This window comes from Pinus tabuliformis, chromosome 2_2, assembly GCF_031772625.1.
Source record: "Pinus tabuliformis cultivar Carrire ecotype Pingquan chromosome 2_2, CPIR1, whole genome shotgun sequence".
NCBI classification, from domain to species: Eukaryota; Viridiplantae; Streptophyta; class Pinopsida; order Pinales; family Pinaceae; genus Pinus; species Pinus tabuliformis.
The window spans coordinates 965,900,558-965,927,292 of NC_142300.1; the positions used below are offsets into that span (position 1 = coordinate 965,900,558).

Here is a 26,735-nt window from a genome sequence, read left to right on the forward strand (position 1 = left end):
CTTCGCCCACGAAAAATTCCAGAAACAGAAATCAAAGATAAATCAATTAGAAGAAGAAATGAACTGATCTGCAAGCTCAGATAAATGTGGATGTGGAAAGCAGCACAACTAGCAATGCGCTACATGTACACTTGGACAAAATGTCCACCGGTCCCCCGTTAATTCATGTTTCAGCAATGCAAATATGTCTTAGTTTTTAGAATTTAGAATTTTAATTATTTTTTAGATGAAATATTTATTTTAAGTTTTACGAGACTAAAAATAGCCTATGCGACTATTAGTTTTTTGTTTTTAGCTTTTTGCCAGATGAGTTGAGTTAATTTTCCTACATCCTCTGGCTAAAAAAAAGGTTGCCAAGAAACTGATGCTAACTTTCTCTGATATCTTTGAATGCATCACATTCCAAAATAAAATATAATTAGGCCGATAAGCCTTCCTATTGAAACAGACTTTCGTCGTCCTTTTCAATCTCAGGTTGACACCTGGCATGCATATTCGGTGGGCTTCTGTTTATTCTCAGTGCCGAAAACTTCTGGGTTTCCGTCCGTATCTGTCGTGATTTCTGTTTATTCGCGCGCACCCCATGGCTATTCCGTGTTTCTCTTGCAGCAGCAACGCCGGTTAGTTAATCTGTGCATAATAATGCGGGCGGGGTTGCCGGTTAGGGTCGTTATTCTTCAAATTCTTGGTTAGATTGGTTTAAAATTTACAATCATGGTAGCGCACAGTAGATACCATGGAATACCATTACGCAGCTTCAAATATACAGCTCTCAACAGGGTTTTCTTTTCCTCCTCCCACTGCAGAAACGATGCCGACTGGTTTCCTTCCCGCAGCCGGCCCCATTTATGGAAACCCTCCCCGGACCAAAATTTGGGCAAAAATTACATATAGATACAGCACCAAAGTCATTTTACAGACAAGAATTTGCCGATAACAGGGCTCGCCAGCGGGGATTCGATGGGAGCAATGGCTACAAACGTAGAAGGGTTGGGCCAGGATTAGGGTTTTCGCAATCAACGGGCGGATTACAGAGAAATAATAGCTGGTTCCGCCGACATTTTCCACTGGCAGCCATTCTGCCGTCTCCAATGCGGTCTATGAGAGACTGGTTGGACGCACGCAGACAGCAGATCAAGCCTCCAGCCGCTCAGAATTGGGCTTCACAGGCCGAAGAAAGCTATAGTTTCCAGGTGGCTCTTGCGCTTCGTTTGACAGCTGCAGCTTCATGGATGGATGACCTCCATGGCTTTCAAATACACAACTGTTGCAGCACCCCACTGTTCTCTTTTCGGAATACGTTAAAGCAACGGCATATCGCCTCTGGGTACTAGCTAGCCTCAACTAAAGCTTCACAGTATATTTTGTTTCCTCTTCACAGTCTATTTTGCTTCCTTCACAAATGCCTGCTATTTATTTTATTATGCCTTTGTCTAGATCACATCTGAACCAAAAATATCAAATCCCTTGAGATTGAGATACTAGGCTGATCACTGCAGATGTCCGTACCTCTTATTATCGAGATTCACCTTGCCCCTAATAAGTTGGATAGTTTTTATTTTTCAAGAGACCATGTTTGCCATATTCACAATTTCTGTGCGGGGTTTTCGGATAGATATGGTCTCTAATAACCATCTAGCTTTCCCCATTCATATGGTTTATAATAAGCTTTTTCTGTCCTTTACTCTTCTACGGCCAAATGCCAAGCCTACTTCTCTGTTTGATGCCCAAAAACTTGGCTCAAAATTCCTCCAATACGACCATGGTCATATCTAAGCACTGCGTCCGCCACTCCCCTTAGCTTGCTTGTGCAAGGGATGGCTTACCCTTGGATGTTCTCTTTTTCTGGTTGATTGTTACATTTGGTATCCAAAAACTTGACATCCTTGGAATGTGACCATGCTCATAAACGCTTCCCTGCCACTCCAAGGTCTGGGTTTCTTTTGGACTGTGACCATGCTCAGAAACACTCCCCTGCCCCTCCAAGGTCTGGGTTGCTCTTGCACTGCAGCCATGCTTATAAACAATCACCTGCCCCTCCAAGTTCTGGGTTTGCTCTTGGATGCTCCACTAAAAATTGAATGTTACTCGGATGACACTTTTTTTATAAAGTGGGTAATTTGATTATGGAAGATTCAAGGGGAATGAATTTATGAAATACTTGACCCAGTTGACATTTTAAAATGTTTTACAAAGTCGTTAATTCAATGCTGGGGATGTTTTGTTGGCTGGACTGTTCATAAAATTATCCATATAATGTTTTATTGATCAGAATTATTGTTTAAAATTCATTTCTTTTGTGGAATCAGGGATGGGTGCTACTTTGAATGTAGGCAAACCCAAGAAGGGTTCGACAGTAGCAATATTTGGCCTTGGGAGTGTTGGGCTTGCTGTAAGTGTTCTCACTTTATGTTCCTGTGTGTGATTCTTAGTATATACTGTAGTTCTACAATCTGCAAACTTTCCTTCTAAGGACCAATATTATCAGCGTACTGTTTAATCTCTGTTAATCTTCTGATCTGGATTTGACTACACAGGCTGCTGAAGGGGCAAGAATTGCAGGAGCTTCTCGAATAATTGGCATAGATTTAAGCAATGACAGATATGAACCAGGTTGCTTATTTTGCCCATTTCCATATCGGATAATCTGTGTATATATGTCGACTCTAGAATTGCCTTTCTAATTCGCTGTTTGAATACTTTTTGTAATCTCAGCGAAACCATTTGGCGTAACAGAATTTTTAAACCCTAAAGACTACGACAAGCCCATTCAAGAGGTATGTTGAGCTGCCTACATTACTGGATATTGTTGCATCTTGAGAAACTTGGTGCTCTGTGCTAATGCTTTATGTGCATAAAGTAAATTTCCTTGCTAGAATTATTATGCCTACGTAGATTTATCAAATTCCTTTTATAAGCAAACCTATAAATTAATTCATAATGTATTTATCCAATAATTTCTGAACTCTTTTACTAACAAAAAGTTGTCAGAAAAAGATTTAATCAATTCAGAGTTAATATCTCCCATCGTTATTGGTTTTACTGATATACACATATCTCGTTCAATATTTTATAGGTAATTGCAGAAATAACTGATGGAGGAGTTGACTGCAGTATCGAATGCACAGGAAACATTAAGGCGATGATTCAGGCCTTTGAAGCCTGCCATGATGTATTTACTTTGAGTTCCCTTTTGTCTAAAAGAATATATTCATTCAAAAGATATCTAAGAGCTGATTGCTTCTTTTCTTAGCAAACACCTGCCATGCATATGAAAGGTAATTTAATATCATATTTTTGTTTTTTCAGGGTTGGGGTGTATCCGTGTTAGTGGGTGTCCCTCATTCAGAGGCAGTGTTTGCAACGAGTCCTGTGAATTTTCTGAACGAAAGGACGTTGAAAGGAACCTTCTTTGGAAACTATAAACCTCGTTCAGATTTGCCAGGCCTTGTAGAGATGTATTTGAATAAGGTAAGAATTCAATTACTATTCAATGATGCATTTATTTGTTTGCTTAGATTTTCTTGCTAGAAATACTGTCAAACCATGGTCATCAATAGATGTTTGTTGGTCTATCAATGTAAATGACAGCACCAGACTCTGCTTCCTAGATGTAATTTAGGGTTTTAGTAGATCTTGTTGGATTTTTGGAGAAGCTTGAACTGGGTATGATGCAATTAGGTTTTTAATTGATTATTGCTTGTTGCGGCAAATAGGTTTGTAATTGGTCATTACTTGTTTCTTGCAGACGCTTGAACTGGATAAATTTATTACATATGAGGTTTCTTTTGCGGAGATCAACAAGGCATTTGATTACATGATTAAAGGAGAGGGTTTGAGAACTGTGATTAAGGTGACTGAGTAAATGTTCAAGAGGAAGCCATGAATTTTGACCTTAGAATAGTGAAAAGTCTGATACATTGGAAAGGAAGCCATAAATTTTGAGCTTAGAATTAGTGAAAATTCTGATACATTGGAAAGTGTTAATGGTTATCTATTGGATAAAGTTTTGTTCTCGTAGATTAGGACACTTCGTTTAAATATGGAATTATTTTAAATGTGGCTGGCTGCTATAAAATTTGTAAAATATGAATGCTGGATTTTGGTGGAATTTCCTGCACGTGTAACTGGGGATTTATTAACTTTTATAAAGGATTTATTTTTAGTTTATATAAATTTCTTTTAGTTATTTTAAATTTGTGTTATATTAAATTATTTGATATGACAAGATGGATGGTGGTGGTCTTTTTTGTTTAACATTACAGTATACTATTTGAATGATGTTATAAGAATGATGGCTCAGAGATATAAGAATTTTAGTTTGATGAAAGCATATAAAATATTTAGAATTCGAAGATTTAAGAGTGGTAATTTGATTGGAAAGCTTTATTGATTTTAGATAAAGAGTAATCATTAGTCAAAAGGGTTTTTGTCAAGTGAGTCTTTCTTTAAAGAAATTGGTCAGCAAAGATTCCAAAGATTGGAGTAATTAAAATTTTTAAAACTATAGATTTTTGGGTTGGGTGATGATAAGACTGGTCACAAAGATATCTATCTGTGTGAGTCATTTTTCTATAGATTTGGGGGTTGAGGGTGTTTTCAGATTCACTAGTAATGAGAACAGTGAAGAATGAGAGATTATCTTCTTGGATTATATTAGACTACCTGTACATATGTTCTGTTCATTTATACTCTCAACTACTTGTACATACCTGCGGGATATCTCTCTGGACCATGTGATTATTATGGGGATCTGCTCTTCATTAAAGAGCTCCTAACTATTCTTCCTGCAATTTGTAATGACATTCATTTAATGGAAACCATTATTTTGATTAAGAGATCTTTGATCATTGAGATGAAATGCTGCCGTTTCATTACATAATGCAAAATTTCTACATATTTGATCCTTGAGACATAATGAAACCGTTTCATTCCATAATGAATTTTTCTATTGTATATCATCCTGAACAAGGCATTATTCTTGGCTGTAACTATAGGCAATCCCTGCCTGTATTTGCAGGATTCAAATGTTGTTAAGTTTTACCATTAATGTTAATTTTATATGTTTCATCTGGGACTGAGATATATTCAATCAATTAGTTTTGAGTATTTGCTTTCTAGATTGTCACCGTGACAAATCTAGGGTAATCCCTGACAAATTATGCTTGGGGCTATAATTGTGGAGCCATTGAGTGCAGAATTGATGCGTAGATCCTGTAGCAAGAGATATCTGAACTGTGCAGGGCGATTGAAGTAGGCGAAGTCTCCAGGTTACAGATGTAGCGGCGAAGAGTGGCCAACAATGGGGTGGCACTAAAACTACTTATGTGATAGATACGGAAGAAGAAACTCATCACAATTTCGAAAGTATTCATATTTGCCATTTAAAATGTAAATTCTTCTGATTCCTTTTTCAAGAAAACAGTGGGAATTTATAGATTGTGTTTCTTTGTTTACATTAATGATAAAAGATCCAGACGAAATTCCCTGAAGGCTTGTTCTTTTTCAGGGTTTGAGTGAAAAATGTCGCTGCGTATGTATCCTACTTATGGAAAAGGGTATAAACAGTTTTGGGGCAGCAAAGATTGCTCCAGAGAAAATTCCAAGAAACTTAAATCATTTTAATTGAATTTGAAATTGTAGAAACCTTGAACCCCTTTAGCAAAACACAAAGATGGTCTAAAACTACTGTTAGACTTGGATATCAAAGAAACCTGTTAACCTATTGCGAATGAGTGATGCATAAGCAGTGTTATGTGGGGGCAATTGGTGTGTGACCAATGTTCTGTGTGAACTGGCGATCATTGGGAGTTGTTATCTGGAGACATAGATTAAAGTATAACTGAAAACACAGATTAAAGTATAACTGAAAATTTTGGTTGAGACTATTTCCATTTTTGGAAAGCCAAATTGTAAAATGCCCTTTAAAGTAAGGATGTGTAGGGATTGCAGAAATTTCCAGAATCAAATTCTTGATGTAAATTTTTAAAAATTCACCTTATATTAAAGGTTTCTAATTTTTTTGAGAGCGCTCTTTCTTCTTTTTAAACCCCATTAAACCCCTTAAAGGTGGGGTGGGGATGTAAGATATATATTTTATTTGTAGAAATTCAGACAAGTAAATAGAACATTTAAAATATTTGCACTATTTTGCCTCTTAAAATGCTTGAAAATGAAAGTTTGAATTGTATCTTGGACAGAGCATAGATTAATAAGTGCTAAAAGCTTGCTTTGAGGGCCAGAGAAATACATAGTGTTTTGAATGGTGGGTTTGCCAAAATGGAATCTAAAACCACTATATTTGAGGACTTAAGTATGTAAAACAAAATACTTTGAAAAATACAATACATGAATTTAAAATCGGTTTCAAAATTTTAATAATGTTAATGTTTTACTTCTACTGTCAACCAGTAATGTAAGTGATATGTAAAACAAAATACTTTGAAAAATACAATACATGAATTTAAAATCGGTTTCAAAATTTTAATAATGTTAATGTTTTACTTCTACTGTCAACCAGTAATGTAAGTGATTTGTTTTAACATTTGCAAATCACAAATTTCTCCACTTTTCATTTACCATGTACAACATTGTAATTTACTTTTTATTTAGAAAAAAACCGTGCTGCCAATAATCTATTGAACCTATTGAGCTTACTATATTAATATGAATGGTTTGGTTTTGGTTCTGTTCTTCTAATATCAAATGTACTGGTACAGGATCGTCAACGTGGTTATTGCCTTCGTCACTACATACCTTTATATATGCTTGACTATCTATAGAACTTTCTTCCTTTCACTAATCCTATCGGCCTCTCTTTGTACCTTTTGGGACAATTGCTTCCTACATCCTCTGGCTAAAAAAAAGGTTGCCAAGAAACTGATGCTAACATATTCTCATAACTTTTTCTGATATCTTTGAATGCATCACATTCCAAAATAAAATATAATATAATTATTAGTCAATAATTTTTAATTAGGCCGATAGGCCTTCCTTTGAAAGAGACTTTCGTCGTCCCTTTGTCCCTACAGTTGACACGTGTCGCCCACATTCAGCGGACAAACAGTTTTCGTATTAAGTCTCTTTTTAATATTTTTCAGCGGGCATTCAGCGTCTCCTTCAATTATTTGGCATGGTCTCAACCGACAATCTTTGCAGCTGGCGCGAGTTCTATTGCCCGGGTCTCGCAAAACCTCAACTGTAAAACTGTATGCCAACGCCTTTCTCCATAACGATGGCGGTTCCGAAATTGTGTTAAATTTGACCCCTTCAATTCGTTTTATGGTTCAGCCTCTACGCTAATTTGACACAGTGAGCTGAAATATTGCGGTATGTTCTTCTCTTGCGAGACTTTAGTGCATTCGATTCTTTTTGTTGACTAAATTTCAGCGGTTGCACCTTTTCTTTTAGCAAATTGACGTTTTTGTGGCGAATTTGGCCGGATTCGGTCTTTCGTTCGAGGATTCTGCTTGAGTTTGAGCTTTCTTTCGACGAATTTGGCCGAATTCGTGCTTTATTTCGACAAATTTGGGCTATATTCTGAGCTTAAATGGTGGAAATATTGACTGCTTAACCTTACTTATTACTGTTCTCTGTTAGGTTTTCCAAGAATCGCTTATTACTGTTCTAAATAACTGCAGGGATTTATTTATTTTAAGCTTACTCTGGTGACGGTTTGTAGAGCAAGAATGGGGCAGCCTGGGTGGGAAGCTGATAAGATGTAAGTTATTGGTGGTTTTTTTCTGTTGAATTTCGAATATTTTGGTCTTCTTCCCTTTGTTATGGAAAATATGAAGAATTTGTGTTTAATGGTGAATGCCGAAGGAAAATTTGAATGGCTCTGAGTCTGTGACCCTTTGGCCCAATAGTTCATAAATCAAACTGCAGTCCTATGGGAAAATGTGGTCTTGGTATCCGATGCACAATCTTCCAGAACTGTGTTACAGTTAGCGAGCATGTAGGAGCTGATGATAGGCATTGTTTAGAAACGTTTGACAGTTCTGTGTTCCTTTGAGCTTATGGTTTGATCTATAATATTATTTATGTGTTGTCAGGAACATCAATTGGAGTGTCATATGATTCAAAGGACAGTACCCTGCCATCTCCTAAGAAGCTTGTAGAACTGCTGATGAAACATGATCTACTCCATGTTAGGCTCTTGGTTGCCAATCCCATTGTTTTGGAAGCTTTTTCTGGGACAGGGATTGAGGTGGCTGTGAGTATGAAGTATGAGCAAACGAAGGACATTGGAAAATCGAAGTCACGAGCAGCATTATGGCTGAAGAAAAACGTCATGGGTTTCATGCCTGATACCCTCATAACCAGTATCATTGTTAACCATCAAGGGATATCAGAAGAAGCAGTATCGACATTGGTATCTACTATGAAAGCCATTTATTCTGCTCTTGTGGATGCAAATCTAGATAAGCGTATCAAGGTCACAACCACACTTTCATCCACTTTGATTCAAGATGCATCTAGTGTGCCTCCATCCTCTTCCACCAAGGATTTGAGGTGGGTTCTTCACCCTCTGCTGGCGTTTGTCTCAAAGACAGGTTCTTTTCTGATACTGAACACTGACTTTAACAGAGATTTTGCACATAGTGAAGAAGACCTCATTAACTCTGTAGTCGTTGCTGCCAGAAATGCTATGGCATTTCTTCACTATCCTGATATTCCCATAGTTATTAATGATCAAGGTCTGCTTTCCGAAACAATGATCCCATAGTTATTAATGATCAAGGTCTGCTTTCCGAAACAATGAAGACCTTTTTAATGACTAAAAATCTCAGGGATCAAGTTCTTGCCCAAAGCATGAATAGGGCTCGGATATGGACAATAATAGTGAAAATGAGTTCTTTGGACGTTTCTATGCTGAAGGAGTTGAGCAGAGAAGGGGAAGAACTGTTCCGCTCAAACTCTAGGGAGCTTTTGGACAATAAAGCTAACTCTACCAGGAACACACCCACAACACCAATAGGAATAACTCCTCCTCCAACAACAATCACACCAACAACCCCTACCACCCCAACAGTTACCCCTTACACCCCTCCCTCAACATCTACCACAACAACACCGACAACCAGCTCAAGCCAAAGTTGGTGTGTAGCAAAGCCTGGTACCCCTGATTCAAGCTTGCAGGTTGCTCTGGACTATGCTTGCGGGCTTGGAGGTGCAGACTGTACAGCAATTCAACAAAGTGGCACGTGCTATAACCCAGATACTGTTTTTTTTCATGCTTGCTATGCTTTTGACAGCTACTACAAGAAGAATGGCATGGCCCCTGGTACTTGTGACTTTGCTGGCAATGCAATTGTGACTACTCAAGATCCAAGTAAGCTATATGCCCTTATGCGAAGTTTGTTTTTTGCCCCCTGTTTTTCTTTTCATTGTATTTCTCGAATCTCAGTTTATATGGATTCCTATGGTCCTGTGGTGACGATAAACGTTTTATCCACTTTTACATAGTTTGTTGTCTGCTTGTTTTGTTTCACTGCGTCAACTTCTTGGATACCTTCCGCTGAGTCTCATCTTTACATTGTGTTAGATGATAGTTGAGTTGCATGCTTATGATTCATCTACCCACTTCCATGCCTGGTTGAGCTCATCTGAATGCAAAAACATCCTCCGCTGATATACATTTTCCCATTGTAGGTTCCACCATGATAAGTAAGTGACATGATTATAGACCCATTTCCTGCCTGTTGTCTGCCTTGAAACTGCATGCAACCTTCAAATGTAAACACTCGTTATGGATAACTTGTATTGTTCAGGATATTTCCTTTTGGTTTAATGATGGAACTGTGTGATGTATTAAGAGAGAGTTATATTTGTAGGCAATCTGCTCTTCTGCATGCAACATAACTTTCATTTATGCCTGGATATATTGCATATTATTTTTTTCTTTATTGATTTTGTTATGAGAAGCTAAGGGTATGCATACTAAGTGTCCTTTATACCCACTCTGTCTTCTGCAAATTTTACTGTTCCAGTTTATATGAATATAAAAGACGTTTTTGTTTTTTGTGCACCGTTTTGGTTCTGCTAGATTCAAGATATTTGACTGTGATTAATATGCTTGACATTATACATTTTCGAAAATCTTCCCTTCATGGGTTAACATGATATACAAATTGAGGCTTGAAATTGTGTGAGACTGGAGAATGCATTGCACTCATGCAAATCTTCCTTTACGGATTTTGTGATGACAGGTACTGGGACATGCACATTTCCACAAAGGTATATACTAAGGAACCGCATTCCTCCTCCTATCTTTTGTTCATTTTTCTGTTCTACAATAAGTACTTTTTCAAGTTTTCATACAGAATTGAGAATCAAGATTTACTGGATTTTTGATATATTTTATGTTATATCTCAGCTTATAGTTTTGTAGCATTCTGATTTTTCCAAATTACTTGCAGCAGTAGCAGTTCATCACTTCTTAATACAAGCATACCTGCATCTGGTGGCTTGGGTGGTACTAGTATTCCACCAACATCGGGCAATAATGGTGATGCAACATCCATATTCTTCTGTGTTCCTGTTTTCTTTGCTTTGTTTTCTTTGATTGTATCTATGATGGTCGCAAAACAGCTTTAGATGATATCGATCTCTATTGGGTGAATCGAGGAGAAACATCAAGATGTTTTAGTTGGAATAGCTAGTGTAGACAGAGAGCTAGAGGATGTACAGGAAAAACTCTCCAGAGTTCGATCCCATTTGTCCCAATATATATTCCTGGTCCATTTCTTTGTTCTTGATAGTCAATTTATATCTTCCTGGTCCATTTCTTTGCTCTTGATAGTCAATTTCTATGGCATCCAATGTCCAGATTCAAGGTTTTAACTTCCACTCTCGGTTACCTTGATTTGGCTGACGCTCACCAAACACTCCAGTGATATCATTGAAAGTGATGTCAGGGGTGGGTGACCCAACTCATCAAAATATAATAGAAAGGTTCTACATTCTTGAAAGTTCTGCTTTACATTATTTATAGGCAACTAATCAAATATAATAATAAGGTTCTACATTTTTGAAAGCTCTGGTTTACATGATAGGCAGCAGAGGCCGAGCTCCAACAACCACACCCAGTCAACAAGCCCTACTTTGTTCAAAATAAGGTGACGCACTCGACACAAACCGAGGTTTGGTGGCGTCTAAAGTTGAAGAAACGATTGGTTGTGAGAACATTTTGCAGATCTGACGTGCAACCCATATGTTGGCGTTATGTTCTTGGAAAAGCTATATGCGATGGGATTCTGCTCTGTTTCAACCTCATTTATAGCTCCAACTTCATCATATTGCATGCCTGAACCCAGAACCGAGATGGAGGTAAGTGTTGTGATAATTGCAATTGGAGATTCGTTTCTGTAGGTAAGTTTTGTGATAATTGCTATTGGACATTCATAAACCAGAAAAAGGGGCTTTTGCATGATATTGCATGTGACATTTTTGGGTTTTTCTGAATTGGGCTTGCCTAGATTTCTCTGATTTGCTTCTTGGTGTTTGGATTTTAACATGTACAGTAGAGTTGATTCACATTTTGGCCTAACCGGGGGGAATTCTATCCTTAGATAGGAGCATGCATAGAATTTTGTTTAAGGATAAAGGATTAGAATTTTGTTTAAGGATAAAGAAATTGAGGAGGATCTCAGCTGTTGAATTTATTGGCAGGGAAAATCCTGGCAGGAAGCATAGTGAATGCCCTGTTTTTGCATTTGGGTATTTTCCATATGCATTGAGCCCTCTTGGTGTGGTCGATTTTATTGGAAGGCTGCCGAGATAAGCGCCTTTTCTTTCTCTTTATTTTAGTTTTCTGGGAGGCATAGTATATTTTATAGAATATGGCTGCTGGGAACCGAAAAGTTTCGGCTGCAGCTGCCCGAGCCCATACCAGAAAGGGCAAGTCGGACAAAAGATCTGATGCATTGAGTGGAGGTAAGTTAGTTTAACCTAAAATTGTTTTCTGCTCTTTCTGATCATTAATGGCAATTTTGTTGTAGTTTTGAATGCCTTCCCTATTTTATGAGCTAACATACTCAAATACTCAAAGTGTTAAGCGAAGGTAACAACATAGCATTTCAGGTATATTGAGAAAATTAGCCATTGTTTTAATGGTGGGGTTCCTTGCATGGGCATCCAAGTCCATCCAGCCGCCCCCTTCTGCTATCTGTGGATCTCTGAATGGCCCTCCAGTTATTGCCCCTCGTATTCGGCTTCAAGATGGAAGACATTTGGCCTACAGGGAAAGTGGAGTTCCCAGAGAGAGAGCAAAGTATAAGATCATTATGGCACATGGTTTTACAGGATCCAGAAATGATACCTTTCCAGCTTCTGAGGTAATTGCAGAATGGCATTCAGGTTTTGCAGGAAATTGTGAAAGAGCTGGGAGTGTACATTGTAACCTTCGACAGGCCTGGGTACGGAGAAAGCGATCCTCATCCTAAGCGATCTGTAAGAAGTGCGGCTTTAGATATTGAACAGCTTGCAGACCAACTTGATCTTGGTCCCAAATTTTATGTGATGAGCTTCTCCCTTGGGGGATACGCGATATGGGGATCCCTCAAATATATACCACACAGGTTCTCATCTTTTTTTTTCCCAACTTTGCATCTATTGTCTATGATATTAGTTGATATAATACTAAATAGGGTGCACACAGAGAACTTTGCAGTCTCTGTGACTATAGTTAAGAAACACAACGGTTGTGTTAGATCCTTTTCTAAGAAATTTTGGGATTCTGCACTTTAATAACATTGAAATATGAATGATGGTAACACAGGTTAGCGGGTGCTGCACTCTTAGCACCTGTAATAAACTACAGGTGGCCTGGTTTCCCAGTTAATTTATCTAAAGAAGCTTATTATCAGCAAGCCCGATAGGATCAATGGGCACTTCGTGTTGCTTATTATACCCCTTGGCTGACTTATTGGTGGAATACCCAAAAATGGTTTCCTTCTTCAAGCGTTATTCAAGGGACATGGAAACCTCTGAACAGGCATGTCCGCGAGCTAGGCCGCAAATTAGCTGCAAGTGGAAGATCTGCTGAAGTATTTATTTTTCCTTGATCTAGGCCTTATACCTCTCACTTCTTTTTGGAAAGTGAATTATAATTTCTTGTCTATTTATGTTATTTTACGTGGTTTGCAACTCAGACCTTGACCTCTGCTTTTCCTAGAAACGACCATTTTCAAATGGCAAGTCAGAATGCTATGTTTTTCAACTAAATTGAATTTCGAAATTTGCTTGAGGTTGACTGACTTTGGTTTCCATCTCAGACCTTGATCTCTCCTTTTCCTAGAAAAAACCATTTTCAAAAGTCAAGTCAGAATGCTATGCTGTTCTTAACGAAATTGAATTGTGGAATTTGCTTGAGGTTGATTGACTTTTCTCTTTCTCAATAAACCAATGCTAAGATTAGACAAAGAATTCCAAATTAACAAGATACTGGTACTATGCCTGATTCTGGATCCAAGATTTGTTTTCTCCTTATTTACTGATTCATTTGCCTCTGCAGCGTTTGAAGGCAGCATTGCAGCAAGGATTGTTTGAGTCTCTACATCGAGATCTGATGGTCATGTTTGGCAAGTGGGATTTTGATCCTTTGGAACTCAATAACCCATTTCCTAACAATGATGTTTCAGTTCATATATGGCAAGGGGATGAGGATGCATTAGTGCCGGTGACTTTGCAGCGTTACATTGGTGAAAAGCTTTCTTGGATCCACTATCATGAGCTTCCTGGGGTTGGTCACTTATTCAACCTAATGGAAGGCATTCCTGATCGTATTTTGAAGTGTTTTTTGTTGGGAGAGCAATGTTAAAACAAGGTTAATTAGACCTGTATCTCAGTTACTCCATTTAGGACCAAGTGGTTTTCTTTTTTGCAATATATGGATATTAAACTTAGTGCTTTGCATCTCTGAAATTTTCTCCAATACCCCTTTTCACGGGCAGTTGTTGCAGAGCATGTACAAATGATTTGTTGCAGCTTTATGTACTTTCCATTGCAGCCATATCTGCTTCACTTTCCATTACTCTTTTCATGAAATTAAATGACATGGTCAAATGCTTAATCTTATATGATAGCGAAAATTACATGGTCAAATGCTTTTGCTCTTGAAGTATGATTAGACTGTGGGTTATTGTTTTCTAAGGTTTTGTGAATGTGGGGTTAAATTAAGTTTAAGTTTAATATGTTTCTTCGATTATTTGACATTAGTACTGATGAAATTGCTTGACAAATGAGATATGATTAGACTGTGGGTTGTTGTTTTCTAAGGTTTTGTGAATGTGCGGTTAAATTAAGTTTAATTTTAATATGTTTCTTGAATTATTTGACATTAGTACTGATGAAATTGGTTGACAGAGTGCCTTTTGAAGTTCTGGAATTTTTTTAAAGATACGATTAAATTAATTTTAATTTTGATAGACTTATAAAATTATTTGCCATGGTACCTGTAAAATGTTCGAAGAGAATTCCTTTTTCGTGGCCTTCGTAGCATATTTATGTTGAAATATTTTTGGCACCTGTAAAAATGTTCGAAGAGAATTCCTTTTTCGTGGCCTTCGTAGCCTAATGATAATGCTTTTAAATTCTCTCTGGATCTCATTAATCGCTTAAGTATGTACTTCAATCTTTTTTCTCTCTTCTTAGTCCGCTCGCAATCCCATTAATTCCTTTTAATCTTTAGTTTTATTTTGATCTTTTGGCTCTGTTCTCGGTTGGCATTAATTCTGGCTCTGTTATTTCTATGTAGTTTTCGATCTTTAACCTTGCTCTGTTCTTTCTATGTAGTTTTCTTTAACCCAACTACTGGTAGGTTTCTTTCATCATGAATGATACTAATTTTATGTTTCTTGAATTAAAATAGTTGAATTAGAGAAACCTCCATTACAACTATATTTCCTCTGCGCTGCTCTCAAAGCAAAACCCAGTCCATTCATCTCAGTTTTATTATTCCATTTTCCTTCTGGTTTCCTCGGCTCTACAGTTTCTTCTTAATTCATTTCAACCGTTATAATCTCATTGAATCAAAATTATTCGCTCGATCCGTTTCATTGTTTTATGTTGCTTCAGTTACAGTTACAGTTCTATTTCCTCTGAGCAAATATTCCTCTCCAAATTATTCAGGGGATCCGTTCCATTGTTTTATGTTGCATCGTGTGAAACAGAGCAATTACAATTACAGTATTCCTCTGAGCTTTACTCTCAAAACAAACCCCAATCTTGTAATTTCAGCGAATATTCCTGAGTTTCTATTTCGTAAGTTTCTAAGGATCAACTGTGGAATTTTATACTCCCCAAATTTCAACAAGATATTCCTAACTAAGAAAATAATAGCCAGTGATTTGCAAAGAGGTGTTATACAAACACACATTGTATATATTATAGGGCATTTTGATGTGGATTGCAGTTTTCATGAATATTTTGGAATTGGAAGTTTAAGCTTTAAAAAAATATAACTGTTCTTATGATATATCAAATTCCAAGATATTCATAAAATCTATTCAAGTAGCTATGGCTCTTATTTTAGGTATACGAAATGGTTTTCCTCATAAAATTGATGTAAATGTGCAGCCCAATTTATTGGAATCAGAAGAACGGGCAGAAATGCTATGGTCAGACTGAAGCAGTGCAATTTGAAGGATACTCGCCTCCAATGATTCCTCAGGTGCCCATAGTGAAGGAAGTTATATGGACTATGATTTTTCCTGTTACTCTGTTGGATATCACAGGACTATCCCAATTTCGCAAAGATGGTCACCCTTCAATTTACAGTAGTACCGTTACTAGTGATGAGAAGCAGCATCCTGAGCAGTTTGCACATTGTAGCCATTGGTGTTTACCAGGCGTCCTTGATACATGGAACGAGCTTCTGTATGTCACTTTGCTTTCCAAGGGTATAGGGAATTGATAATTCTTATTGATCCCTGAAGCTGGGCCAAATCTGGGACTTGGTTGGCCATAAGGAGGAAATCCTCTGCCTTGACTCGCTGGAGCAGTAAACATATCTCGCATTGCAAACCCATCCACAGGGCCCATCCAAGTCTGGCTTGAGCTTTCTTGGTCATCGCAAACATTGATTTGAACTTATTTCAGTAAAACGTGAAAGAAAAAAATCACAAAATTATGTTTATTCCTGTATTGGGTTATGATGGAAACAAAAATTTACTTGTTCGGTTGCTCTAGATTGAAGATTTCTGGAATGAGTTGTTATTCACTTGTATTCGTTACAGTATGGGTGTATGATGACTATCAACGTTTTGATTGGGTTGTTTTGCAAAATTTTTACCTTAGTTGTTGCGTTGACTTTACATGCTCACACATTTGAATGTGTTTGGTTAACATTTTTTTGTGTAGATTTTGGTTAAGTCTGGTTTTCTGTTTAGGAATAAGAGTTTTGTAGGGAGATTCTAGGTTTGGCAAATTTGTAGTTTCTTCTACTACTTGAGACTATGGACGACTCTGTTCCTCTGGGCTAGGTTTATATATAGAATCAGGCATATTGGTGCTATGAATTTGAATAAAGTACTCTGGTATTTTTCTAGGATTGACCAAAGGATAATGGAATATTTCATCAAATTGATCAAGAAAAGCACGGAAAGGATATTAGTAAGGATAGCAGAAATGAAATAAGACATTCAATGTGTTCCTTGTAATATAGATATAAATAAAACATCTAAAGAAAAGTAATTGCACAATGATCCAGTCTGAGAAAACAAGGTTTTCCACAAACCAATTAACTCTTCTAGAAAAATTCAAAAATTCCAATTAAATAATCCTATCGGCCTCTCTTTGTACCTTTTGGGACAATTGCTAGTTTTAATAATTTATCATTTTATTTATGAAATTTAAATCTTGTGATATAAATATTTTATTGAAATTTAAAATAACCACCAAAATTTAGATGGTCTCACGATAACCATATCTTAGTTCTACACTAAAGTATAAGTTTTTCAACCTGTTACATAGATCTATAGAAATTACTAATTCCCATCTAAAACACTATTTTATACCTTAAACAAAAACATATTTATTTTATTATTTAAAATTTATTTTTAAATAACTAACCAATATAATAATTTAAAAAAATTTAGAACTTGAAATTTACGAATTAAATTTATAATGCTAAAACACCTTTATCCATTAATTAAAAAAAACCTAAAAAAATACTTGAAAAACCTCTAGAAACATAATTTGCGGGCGCATCTCAGCGTTGCACTGTATGTTAACTTATAAGTTGGCGACGTTTTCTTTGAGTACTTCCCATGCATCACAGCGTACTTCCCAAATTACATCTGTTTTGATTTCTGCGCATTTAGTGCAGAGAGGTTCAGTTGGCATAAAGCATGGATGGATGGATCCACTTTTCATACAAAGAAAGAAAGCATTAAGGGTAGGCGAGCCAGGAAAGCCAGGACAGAGCTGTAGCTGTTTCTCTTTTCTCTTACCAATCCTATAAAGCTGTTTCTCTTTTCAGAATGATGAAATCAGAACCATCTGTATCTGGTTTCTAGTCTTTTCAAATCTGATCTGATTGGAGTTGCAGCTTCAGCTCATCCTGTCTTTCATAGCTCTTCCACTCTGTCTCACTTGCAAATATCTTGCTATAGCAGGATTATGTACGCTTGAGAGCGGTGCGATAAAGATCTTGCCAAAGCAATACTCAACAGGTTATCCTATTTCAATTTTGATTTTTTATAGTTAATTTTTCTTGAAATTTGATAAAGAATTTTCAGAATCTTAAACTTGAGAAGTTTTTACTAATTGGGAAGGTTTTTCTTTATTAATTTTGCTGGAAATTTGATAAAATAATTTTAGAATAGTAAATTTGAATGTAATTTGCAGAATCAAAGTGTTATAGTGTTTTTCAAGCTATTCAATATATTTTAACAAATTTCAAACTATTTTTTTTTTATAGAACTTTATAAAGCAAGTCTCATTACCAATTTTGATTTTTAGAATTTTGATATTTGGAATCGATTTGCAAAAAATCTCACTTGAGTTTTTTAGAAAACTTATTCCTAGTTCAAATGACCTAAATTCTGAATTCCAAATAATTTTTCAAAATAAGATTGGATTTAAATTTTGAAAAAACTGAGAAACAGTGAGTACTGGTACCTTATATCATGAACCTAACTTCTAGATTATAATGGAACTTTGAATTTTTATTATGTATAAAATATGTAGTAAATTCTTATCAATCCTTTTTGCTTCAGAACGAACTTATTCCCTACAGCTGATATGTCTTCCCAACCGTTGCATTGGACCATGCAAAATTTGGTGGGGGTTACTTTTCACTTGGGTTCCAATCAGGTCGTTTGGAATTGATTTTTTTATTATTATCATTTTGATTGAGTAGTAGTAAATTTGTGTTAATCAGGTCGTTTGGAATTGATTTTTTTGGTTATATTTTTTTGTTTTTTATTATATATTTTATTGAATAATAGTGAATATGTAATGTTGGAATAATTTAAACCAGAATTAAAAGTAAATTTAATAGCTATCACTATAATACAGAATAAATTTAACAATCCATAAACTAACTATATTAATATTTATAGTTTTAACAAAAACTTAAACTCCACTGGGAAAGTTTGCCCTAATTCAATGCTTAGTGGCCAGATTTGCCTTAATTCAATGCTTAGTTCAATGAAGTCACTGCTTCAATGCTGGGAGATAAATTTCTTGGAAAATTCTGAGCTATTGAGGAGCTCGGAAAGCCTAAAAAATGCCCAGTGCCACTAATGCCAGCAAAACGCAAGGAAGACCTGGGTGCAGGAAGAGAGGAGATTTGGGTGCACAAAGAAATGGCATGTGTGACAACTGCGCGAGTCTGAGTGCAGCAAGGTGACCGCCCTCTAGCAGAGCTCCGTGCAGCCGTATGCATGCATGTGCCGTCCATAGTTTTAGTTCCACTCGATTTGCCATTTATATTCAGCAGTGAAGTCTGTTCCAGGTTTTGGTTTAGTTAGAATTTCCACATATTAAGTTTTTAATTTAAGTTCGCACGTGCAGGTTAATTCAGTTTAGTGAATTGAAGATGGTAGAGTAATTAAAAGGTACATATTTATTTTATATATATATATATATATAAAATCAGATAATTTTCACTTTATATATTATATTATTGTGTATGGGTTAGATTTGTTGTATTTTTTTTTTCAAATTGTAAATAACAAGATTGTATAGCTAGCTTTTCTTGTCTCTTCAGTTTAATTATTGAACTTTGAATGGTATGAAATAATATTACATTTGAACAAAGGCTACATTGTAGCATCTCTGCTATTTTCAAATTGAGTAAATGCAAATGTAGATGGTTTAAGAGCTATCCATATACCTATCCATATACTGTCAATAACAAAAAATTTGAGGAAAAAAAATTACAATTTAAACTAACTAAAGTCAACTTTTACACTCTGTTTAAATAAATATGTTTACAAATATTTAGCAGAAGAAAATTCCAGTGATGTTAAGAAATGTCAACTTTTATATTTTGTTTAAATAAATATGTCTACAAATATAAAGCACAAGAAAATTCTAGTAATGTAAAGAAAACTTTTACTTCTTGGAAATTAATACCAAACACAACACTATTTTTTTCATAGATCCAAATATGAGGCCAAACTACATGCCAAACCATGTTAAACCATTCATAAATGCATCAATGTCAGAAAGAATATCTTAAATATATCTCATAAAATGAGGTATTTATTAATTACAGTAAAAGAGCTATAAGCCAAAAGCCAAATTGAAGTGCTTGTAATTTTGAGGATTTAATTAAAAAATAATAGATTTTGAATGTGTATTCATGATTACCATGAAAAGTCCATTTAGAAAACAGTTCACATAAAACACGTGAGCAAAGGGAGATAATTTTGACCTTAAGCTTAATAATCCTAGTCATCTACCAGTCAACTAGGGTCCATGTTAACACATTTGCATTTCTCCCTCTCTTACTACAACTTGTTAAAATGTTTGAGATGGGCAATTCCACTCTAATTTCATCATAAAGTTCAATTAATCAATATAAGAAGGCACATGAAATCAGAGTTGTAATGTATTACAATTTACATTCTTAGCACAAACTATTTATAACCCATGATGTTTTGATACCACTACTTCTTGCAAAAATTAGATGGCCCAACTCTGTTTCCTAGCAATTTTATGAAGTCAAAATGTTGTCGGTCAAGGGAATGTTCATAATAATGTAAATATCCCCTCTTCTAAAAATTTTCAATATTCATTTCATGGAACTTGTGATATGACTCCTAGAAAATCTATGCCACCTAGATGATTTATAGTAAATCACGTGTTCACCATACTAGATTACATAGTCATGATATACCCATGTTCTTTTCACTTCTAGTATGTCACAAAAGATGAATCAGAAGATGAATCATTAGAGGTTTTCTTAGTAAAACATCTGGTTAAAGTGTGGTATAAGAGGACGAGATCCTGACATAACCATCGTGGGAACTCTAGAGAGTCCGTAGAGTGCCTCGTTATCCATGAAATTTTTCCACACCATGTTCCAGAGAATCTAAAAGCTTTAAAAATAGTTATTCATTTAACACTTGCTAAAAATAATAGAAGGCTTAAAAATTTCATGAAACATACCTTCTTGAAGTAACCTCTTGAAACTTCTTCCAATGGAATCCTTATTTAAGAATACTTCTTCCTCCTATCGAGCTTCCTGCAAAAGCAATTAATACTATGGGTGACTCTTATTGAACCACAAAATATAATTATAATTTAACTTAATTCATGCATCTATATGACCTAATTCAAGATAGCATGGATGTAGGTTACTGAAAGGGATAGTCTACAATTCCCTTTGGTCGGTTCTAATCCTTGTATATTTCCTGTTTAACTACGATAATGCACCCTAATTCTTTTATGCCTCCCCAACAATGATGCCAAAAATGACAATGCATTTATATGTTGATGATTTAGTAAGGGTTATGAGATACATTTTGCATTTTATTGTTAGACCAGGGTTAGTAAACTTGCGAGGCACTCCATGCAATATACACAAGAAAAAAGACTCTTACCATTTCCTAAATGACTTGGTCTAGGTGCAAGGCGTTTCTACAAGTTAGCTTAGAATTGGACAATTCTCTGGCACATAGATCCTGTGAAAAATACTACATAGATCCGCAGCAGTCGCACTCCATAGGAATCATCGCCTTAAAAAAAAAACAAACTAAAAATTGCATTGCAGAAAATTAAAGCACACTTGTAGGAAATTAAAACACACACACACACACAAACATGATAAAGAATAACTATGATATGCTACATAAAGAAGGAACTAATCAAGCACACAATAAATAAAATGTAATAGCCTACACTAATTAAACATGAAAATAAAAATACAAGATAGACTTAATTTAAATAAAGGGAATACACATTGCCTTTTATTGGAGTGGCCCCCTACAAGGGTTTGACATGTGTGCCCAACTCTGAAATCAAACCATAATTCTGTAGATGCTCAAACACAAGAAAAACACAACATCAATTAATTGCTCGTGGAAAATATTATAGTACGAAAATAGAGTTGGTTGCCCCTGATAACCAGAAATTCGTGTTCCCGAGATGAGGTTGCCTCCTCTTTATATAAGAAAATAGAGAATATATTCGTTTAAGGAGAGAGAGGGAAAATTCGTCGATTCCTAGGTTCTGTTTTTGTTACAATAGAATTTGGAGTGTTGTGCTACCTCTTTAGACTATTCTTATACAACTTTTATAGTTACATCTCTTAAGGCTCGTCAAAACCATGTTTTCTTTATGCAAGATTGAATGGAATCAATTTAAAACCAAACTGGAAACTATGCCCATTTATTTCAAGTGAAATCATATGCCAATCAAGCAAATAAGAATCAATATCCATTACATGGATCCTTCAACCAATGCCCAAAATATTCAAAAAGTAGTTATATGATGGTATCTTATAATAATTATGCAGGCTTCTTTGGTTGGAACAATATTTTGCTTGCTGAAAAAATATACCCTATTTCAATCATGTGAGGCATGTTCTTCTCACGTAGGCATGGGATGTTGAAGTAGTTACTGATGGCTATGTTTAGGCACAAATCTATTGAGCACCAAATTTCTGACTTAATTATAAAGATGTTGCTAGTTTTTGGGATGCTTTGCTGGCATCAAGTTGGAGCGTTGCTAAAAACTCTCAGTATTTATCTTGCTCAATAGATTTAAATGCTGGAATAATATTAAATATTTCTTAATGATTAAAATTGAACATTAGAAATAACAATTATCTGCTAGCATTTTAGCCACGACCGATTTTGCAACTATATTCCACATATTGGAGGTGCCTTGGTCACTGGATGGAAGCACCATATTTCGAATTCCATAATAATCCACTATAGACTCAATTTCACAGAAAAATGGCTGCTATAAGTTTTTACAACAAACAATCACCATTTCATAGCAAACAATCTCAATTTCGTAGCAAACAATGACAATTTCACAACAGACTGTTTCAAACATAAGAACCCTGTAGCTGTAGCAAGATATTTTAATTTTGGCAAGAGATGTGTAATGACCATGATTGAAGAATCAATAACATGTGAATCTTTGAAGAAGAACCATGTAACAACTTGTTCACGTGTCATTCGATACTTCAAAAGTAAATACAAAGTACACTACTTCCCCTAATGTTAATAAGAAATTCAATGAAATACTAAGAAATGTAAACGAAAGACACTTTGAGCATAATTCTCGGAGATGAGCATTAAAATGGCTAATGAGGATTACAGGTAAATGAAAATAGATTAAAGATAGGGAAAATAAGATGTTAAATGATGGTAATTTTGTGGCTCATCAGTAACTATGAATTAATGCTCATTTTACCATATAAATTAAAATAATGATTCATATTCATAACCATTATATTCTATAACTTCATATTTAAATTAGATTAATAAACATATAAAAAATTAATAGTTATAATAAACTCTTTTTCTAAGGGAGGGCCATTGTTGCACTTGCTTTGGAGGGTTTCTGGGGTTTTCCCAGTGGGTTAGGATTGTGGGTGGCTTGCAACCATGAAGGTTCCTAACGGTTTTTCCATCTCATCCTCTACCATCCCCCTAATTGTTTCCTGTAGCAATGTATAAGAAGAAGGTAGATTATTCCTGGAACCCATGGGAGGGATTCAACATATGGGCTTTACCCTGCAAAGCTAGTGCCTCATCACATCGCTGCAATTTTGACTCATATATTGATGCATTGATGGTGATACATTGTAGATCGCAGTCAAAGATGTCACCATGGGCTCCCACGCAAGTACATATCTTGGAGGCTGGCCCACCCTTCAAGATGATTTCGGGTAAGCACTTCAATGTTCCCTCTAACTGCTTATCCTTGACTCCACTTACTTCCTGTTGGTGTTTTGCATCCACCCCTCCATAAATTTCCATTTCACCAAGTTCCTCTCTTGAAATTCCCTACTTGGGGCCCTTGCATGTGCTGTTTGACTTTCCTCTTTGGAATTTACTATTGTCCACTTCCCCCCCTTGCTTTTCAATTTTCTTAGTAGTTTCCTTACACTGGAAATGTTTAGTAGTGTAGGGTTTTCTCCTCAGTTTCCTTCCCCCCCATCCCTCTTGTTGTCCATCTTCAAAATAATGATAGTAAATGTATTGAAAAAAATCCAAAGGAGTGGTGCTTTGTGTTGGGCAAGAATGTCCAACTTAACGACAATCACAAAATGAAAAAAAGGGGTTGTGGGGTGGTTTTCCAATAATCATATGTCGATGGTGGTCCTCATAAAGTGAAATGAGTAGAATTTTTAGTAGCTACTAGGATATATACCCAGATGCATGATCTTGAAAAAAGGTTGTATGGGTCAGATCACCTCTTAAGATGAAGAAACCCAAAATATACTAAGTTGGAAGTGGTTATGGGGTTCTCAAGCCCTTTTTAGGAAGCAATGGTCAATAAAGTTCAATGCCCATTCAGATAGGTTAGATATCATCCCAGTTAGGATTCAACTTCTAGGGTTACCTCTAATTTTCTAATTGGAGGATATATTCAAGGAAGTGGGCAAAAATGTTAGGGTTTTATTATGATGCAAATCTCTCTTATTAATAGGCATGTTGTATGGGCCTTATCAATATCTTGTAGGATTAAATCTCTCCCTGGGCCAACTAGAATCTATCACCGTTAGTTTAGGAGATCTTATTCATCATTAAGGTCTCAATTGCGAAGGAATTCCCTTCAAATGTGCCACTATCATGCTCATGGGAAGTTGAGCAAAGACATGAAATTGGGAAATTTAAAAAAAAGGGTTCACAAGGATTCTCTATATTTAGTCTCTTTGCCTCGATCTACAAATCTCCAAAAATTTCTAGGTTCTTCCCAAGCTTCCTCTAGTCATTCGCCTCTATTCGTTTCTCTAAGTTTGGGCCCATTATACATGAGCACCTATCATGAGCCTCAAATCCCAATTTTGACATTAGTCCCTTTAGCTGTAGTGTTAATATAATTCATTCATGGTCAAATGTCAAGCATAGGAGGTGGAACTGACTATATTTTGGAGGGCCCTTTCTCCACAGGTACGATGTAGTTAATTCCTTAGTTTTTCTAGGTTCTTTTTCCTTTTTAAATTGTTTATGCTTACAAGGCCCTGCCCTTTGTTCCTTCTCTACTTATGTCTCCACTGAAGAGGCCCTAAAATCGCTGGCTAGTATATCCTCCCATATTTCCCTACCCGTCTTCTCCCTTGTATCATATTCCCCAACTATACCCTCACCTATCCACATTGCTTCCTTTCCCTTCTCCCCCCCTTCCCCAAAACCCTGTCTTTGAACATCCCTCTTTCCCCCTACACTACAACCTCTGCTCTTCGGGTTACTCTCCCCCCTCCCCTTCCTCTAATTCTTCCGACCTCCCAACCTTGGATCTTGGAGAGGGTTTAGGATCCTTCTTGGACCCCCCTCACGAAAAATCCTCCAAAGGATATAAATATCTTCTTTCTAAGGCACAAAATTAGGCTTCCTATGAAATCCAATTTGGCAAACAATCATCAAAATTGAGGGAATTTAGAGCTTGGGGCCCTATCTCAGTTTCCAAATGAAAATTTTCTCCTTGAATTGTAGGGGCATTACCATCCCTATGAAAAAATTGGCAATCAAAAGTGTTGAGATTGCAACAAGATGATGGAGCTTAGTGAAAAGAGTCGCCTTCACTAAGTGGGCCCGCAGGCTATTTTTGGCGCAAGTCTATTTTTAGACTATGTCTACTTTTAGACATATGGATCATGTCTATGAATTGCAGGTTGCTGTTTATGGATGATTGATCAAGTTGGAAAAAAATAGATGGACTTCTATTTTTGATGAAAGTGTGAGTGATCACAGTGTGAGTGATCAAAGTCTATTTTTAGACTGGCTGTCAAAAATAGAAAAGTCAAATATTATTATCTCACAATAATATTTGGACTATAAACTTAATCTTATTCTCTTGGAGCACTTCAGTTTGAGCTACAGAGGTGGCACATGCAGCTGTCAGAAGGAAATACGCTTTTCTTATGAGTCAGTTGAGTTGTTGCATGCATGACTTCAGTTAGAACTCAATCAGTTGAGTTTGGTGGAGTTGATTGTGGAGTTGATGGAGTTGTGTTCAGTTTAGCTTTGTTAAACTGGTTGTATTTAGTCTAACTGGCAAATAGACTAGAGATGAGTTGGGTGAATTAGTTATTAATTAATTCACAAGTTATTAACTCATAATACAACTAATGAATACATCAGTTAACTCAGTTGCATGTCAGTGCATGTTCAGTTCAACAGGGACACGTGGTAGAGAATCAGATTGCTATCAGTTGTGACTATAGTTGTGCACCAGATCTTGCACAATTAAGGGATTGAGTATGCCAATGAGTTTGCTCACGTATTTGCCCACATTATAGCTTGTGCTCACGTCCAACAAAGAGTGAGTGACTATTTTGCAGGTGAAAAACGAGTTTGGTGAGTCATTCACATCAGTTCTTGAGCAGGTATTGAGCACTGGAGGCAGGCAAGCAGTGGAAGAGATTTGGAGATCAGATCTGAGCTGTATTGTGTGTAATAGAGGTGGAGATACTTGTGAGAAGTATTATGCTGTGTAATGTTACATGACTCAATCATTAATATACAGATAGTTGGGGTTTTTAGCGAGATGCTTTCCCCGGGATACATACTGTGTTAATGTGTGAATGCTCTTGATGTTTTATTGTTATTGATGCTGCTATATTGATGATCAACGTAGAGGAGCTTATGTATTGTGTATGTTTTCCGCAATAGTACATGATCAGGATAATCTCCATTGAATATGTGTTAAATTATTCAAAATTTCTACATGGTATCAGAGCGAGCTAGATAATTGTAGAAAAAGTTTCTACATGGTATCGGAGCTGCTTGATTTGTAGAAGAGATTTTTACAGGATATCAAGCGAGGATTGATCATCAGATCTACTATTCAGGAAGTGTTTACATTCTATTTCTTCAGGCAGAGTCTGTAATCGGGCCAGGTAGCCTCTGGATTCATCCTTCCTTTGGAAGGTGAGATATCCAGTGAATGCCCATAAAGTCAATCTCTGTACGAGAAATATTGTGTTCTCACGAATTTTAGATCGGAAGCAGTTGAGTTGGTTGTTGGTGGAATTCGAATTTGCAGCAGTGTTTTCTTGGTGACAACGCAGCAATGTCTTTCAACGGATTGCGATTGGAGTA

General features: G+C 36.2%; 2 protein-coding genes and 2 pseudogenes across 3 annotated transcripts; all 4 read left to right on the forward strand.

Annotated features, from left to right (window-relative positions):
- Positions 1–1,190: 1,190 nt before the first annotated feature.
- On the forward strand, positions 1,191–4,058 carry LOC149196440 (alcohol dehydrogenase-like). The gene is made up of 7 exons (XM_089405561.1): positions 1,191–1,327; positions 2,310–2,392; positions 2,538–2,613; positions 2,716–2,777; positions 3,077–3,172; positions 3,310–3,471; positions 3,749–4,058. The coding sequence occupies exons 2-7, from the start codon at positions 2,312–2,314 to the stop codon at positions 3,863–3,865; spliced, it is 594 nt and encodes a 197-aa protein (XP_089261687.1). The 5' UTR covers positions 1,191–1,327; positions 2,310–2,311; the 3' UTR covers positions 3,866–4,058.
- A 3,075-nt stretch (positions 4,059–7,133) lies between these two features.
- On the forward strand, positions 7,134–11,298 carry LOC149196441 (glucan endo-1,3-beta-glucosidase 2-like). The gene is made up of 7 exons (XM_089408285.1): positions 7,134–7,329; positions 7,641–7,720; positions 8,055–8,699; positions 8,744–9,334; positions 10,212–10,239; positions 10,422–10,921; positions 11,058–11,298. Exons 3-6 carry the CDS (start codon positions 8,129–8,131, stop codon positions 10,597–10,599), a joined length of 1,368 nt encoding a protein of 455 aa, XP_089264411.1. The 5' UTR covers positions 7,134–7,329; positions 7,641–7,720; positions 8,055–8,128; the 3' UTR covers positions 10,600–10,921; positions 11,058–11,298.
- On the forward strand, positions 10,968–14,079 carry LOC149196442 (uncharacterized; annotated as a pseudogene). The gene is made up of 6 exons (XR_016254672.1): positions 10,968–11,331; positions 11,674–11,937; positions 12,085–12,338; positions 12,370–12,581; positions 12,782–13,049; positions 13,517–14,079. The product of XR_016254672.1 is annotated as an uncharacterized LOC149196442 (transcript).
- Positions 14,080–15,571: 1,492 nt separating this feature from the next.
- Positions 15,572–15,916, forward strand: LOC149196443 (protein PMR5 pseudogene; annotated as a pseudogene).
- The last annotated feature ends 10,819 nt before the right edge of the window (positions 15,917–26,735 follow it).